Source organism: Priapulus caudatus, unplaced genomic scaffold, assembly GCF_000485595.1.
Source record: "Priapulus caudatus unplaced genomic scaffold, Priapulus_caudatus-5.0.1 Scaffold360, whole genome shotgun sequence".
Taxonomy (NCBI): Eukaryota; Metazoa; Priapulida; class Priapulimorpha; order Priapulimorphida; family Priapulidae; genus Priapulus; species Priapulus caudatus.
The window spans coordinates 114975-117850 of NW_014577421.1; the positions used below are offsets into that span (position 1 = coordinate 114975).

The following is a 2876-nucleotide window of genomic DNA, read 5'->3' on the forward strand; positions in this document are numbered from 1 at the left end:
CTGGAACTTTTAGGATGAAGCCCTACCATAGCTTCCAGTGTAGTGAATATGATTGATTATAGCTGGGAATACAAGTGGAGGAATCCTCCTGTTTGTGACCTGTCTGTGGTTCTCTGTCTGTCACTCGTTCGCTCTTGTGTTCTCTCTCTCTCTCTCTCTCTCTCTCTCTCTCTCTCTCTCTCTCTCTCTCTCCCTCTCTCTCTCTCGCTCTTTCTTTCTCTCTTATGCTGTTTCTCTCTCTCTTTCTCTCTGGGTTTCTCTCTCTCTTTCTGGCTGACTCTTTATAAGCACTGACTTCTTATACCTATTAACAACTCTGTGCTATTTTATTGCTGCAAGATCCCAACTATTGGAGGGACTAATTGGATAAGATATAACTGGTGGAAGGTATCCTTGATAAGATATTCTCTCATATGCATGGTTCACATTGCACCTATTGTCAAACCTTCACAGCATTAACAGAATTCTTACAGAATTTTGTTCCTGTCACCCCCCTTCACTGCTTTTCCATAAATTAGTAATGCCATACATGATACCTTCCTTGATCAATTTCAAATGCGATTACTTTTTTTTACGGGTGTCCCTTAATTACCTATTTATTCATTTCTTATTTATTCATTGCAGTATGTTAAACTAATTAAACTGCATGCGCTAAGTTAACAAACTTGTGTAAACAAACCGTTAGCGTGTATAAAACATTTAACTGAAACATTCTACTGTAGCTGGCACAACGTGTGCGTGAAAGATTTTAATCGAAACGGCTGCCTGCAGATGGCGCCACTGTCAACTCCCGATCACGTCTGCAAGCAGTTGTTTCAATTTAAATCAATTGAGGATTTTAATTGAAACAACTGCCCGCAGATGGCGCCACTGTTAACTCTCCCCATCGCGTTTTCCGTGCAGCACAAGACGTCGACGCCGCTCAGCAGGAAGGTTCACAGCCAGCACGTGGCTCAGAGGAAGGCTGCGGCGAGCCCGGACGGCAGCGACACCAGCTCTCTGAACAGCGCCAGCTTCGCGACGTGCGCCGCGGGGCACCTCGCCGCGCAGCACTCGCCCGGTGAGTGGCGCCCCCTGCAGCTACCGCCGCCGCCGCCCGATCGCACGCGTGTGTGACGAGCGAGACGTGGCGGGTTGTGGTGACGTGGGGCGTGCGATGTGCAATTGTTGGGTGGCTCTCCTGACAGCTTGTTAACCATTGATTAATTTTAATACCTTACTACTTTATTAAACTTTCGTCGGTCAAGCAGTGGCCTAGTGATGTTCACATGTTTCTCATCTCTCCAACAGAGGGCGTGAAGCCTGGATCTCGGACGTCGTCTCAGGCTGCGAGTCGATCAAGCAGCCGAGCGTCCAGTAGAACTCCGAGCCGGGCGGGCAGCGAACAAGTGAGCATGCAATGCGTCCTCGCGCAGGAAACAAGTGAACGTGCTTGTGTTCCTTTGCATTAAACATTTATTTTTATTTTTATATTGAACACAACGACTGTGATTGAAACTGACCATTACATTATTATAAATATGCTTATTGTTATTGTTGTTGTTATAGTTAATCTTATGTTGAGATTGTGTAGAAATAGACCCCTTCTGTCATAATTTGCTCTATAGTTTTATTTATCACATTATTTTACTACATTTACACTGAGATTACCACGAACATGATCTTATGTTTAGATGGGTTCATTGCATATACGATTCTTAAGTACCCATAGATTCATCACAGCCTGTTGCGCAGTAGTATTCTCTTCACTACGATTCATAAAGCAAAAAAAAACTTTAAAAAAATTGTATCGTTGTACACACAGTCGCCTCTCGTATACTCGTCGTCCGATAACGAGTCGTAGATACTGTCGCAGCGACAATCACGTGAGATCTTGCGAGACTGCGTTCGTGTGTGCAGCGTGTTGTTGTTGTTGTTGTTGCAGTCGCTGTCAGAGCTATCGTCGCACAGTGAGCCGTTGCTGGATCAGGTGGAGACGACGCTGTCACCCGTTCGCACGTCAACGCACGGCGGCATTACCATGCGTGAGCAGGTATGTATGGAATCGTGTACCGGGGGGAGAAATACACATTTTTCCGGAAATAGCCGAACGGTAGTAGGGCGCAACTTCGGGATCGCTCGGGTCCATAATACACATGTGTACACATGTATACGCATTGTGAACCCTAACCCTAACCCTAACCCTAATCCTAACCTAACCCTAACCCTAAACAGAAAAACAAATTTAAAAAAATAAAATAAAAACTAAACAGATGGGATTCGAACCAACGACCTTCCAGACGTAACACGCGTGCTCTACGAGCTCGGCCTCATGTCTCATTCCTAGCGTCTCATCTTTAGCAGTTTCACATGTCTCACATCTCGTGTCTCACACCTCATGTCTTGTGTCTAGCAGTTTCACATGCCTCACATCTCGTGTCTCACACCTCATGTCTCATCTCTAGCAGTTTCACATGCCTCACATCTCGTGTCTCACACCTCATGCCTCGTGTCTAGCGGTTCGCGTGCCTCACATCTCGTGTCTCATATCTCGCATCTCACACCTCATGCCTCGCGTCTCATGCCTCATGTTTCATGTCTAGCAGTTCGCGCGTCTCACCCCGCGTCTCGTATCTCGCATCTCACACCTCACGCCTCGTGTCTCATGTCTAGCGGTTCGCGTGTCTCACATCACGTGTCTCATATCTTGCATCTTACACCTCATGCCTCATGTCTCATGTCTAGCAGTTTGCGTGTCTCACATCACGTGTCTCGTATCTCGCATCTCACACCTCATGCCTCATGTCTCATGTCTAGCAGTTTGCGTGTCTCACATCACGTGTCTCGTATCTCGCATCTCACACCTCATGCCTCATGTCTCATGTCTAGCAGTTTGC

At 46.5% G+C, this 2876-nt stretch overlaps 1 protein-coding gene across 1 annotated transcript in view; it reads left to right on the forward strand.

The window, feature by feature from the left end:
* Positions 1–2876, forward strand: part of LOC106809510 (microtubule-actin cross-linking factor 1-like) — a 44543-nt gene that overhangs the window by 35083 nt on the left and 6584 nt on the right. Inside the window, exons 20-22 of the mRNA XM_014812603.1 lie at positions 904–1060; positions 1291–1388; positions 1925–2095. Of these exons, the coding sequence (XP_014668089.1) occupies positions 904–1060; positions 1291–1388; positions 1925–2095 (426 nt within the window). The remainder of the gene's footprint in view (positions 1–903; positions 1061–1290; positions 1389–1924; positions 2096–2876) is intronic.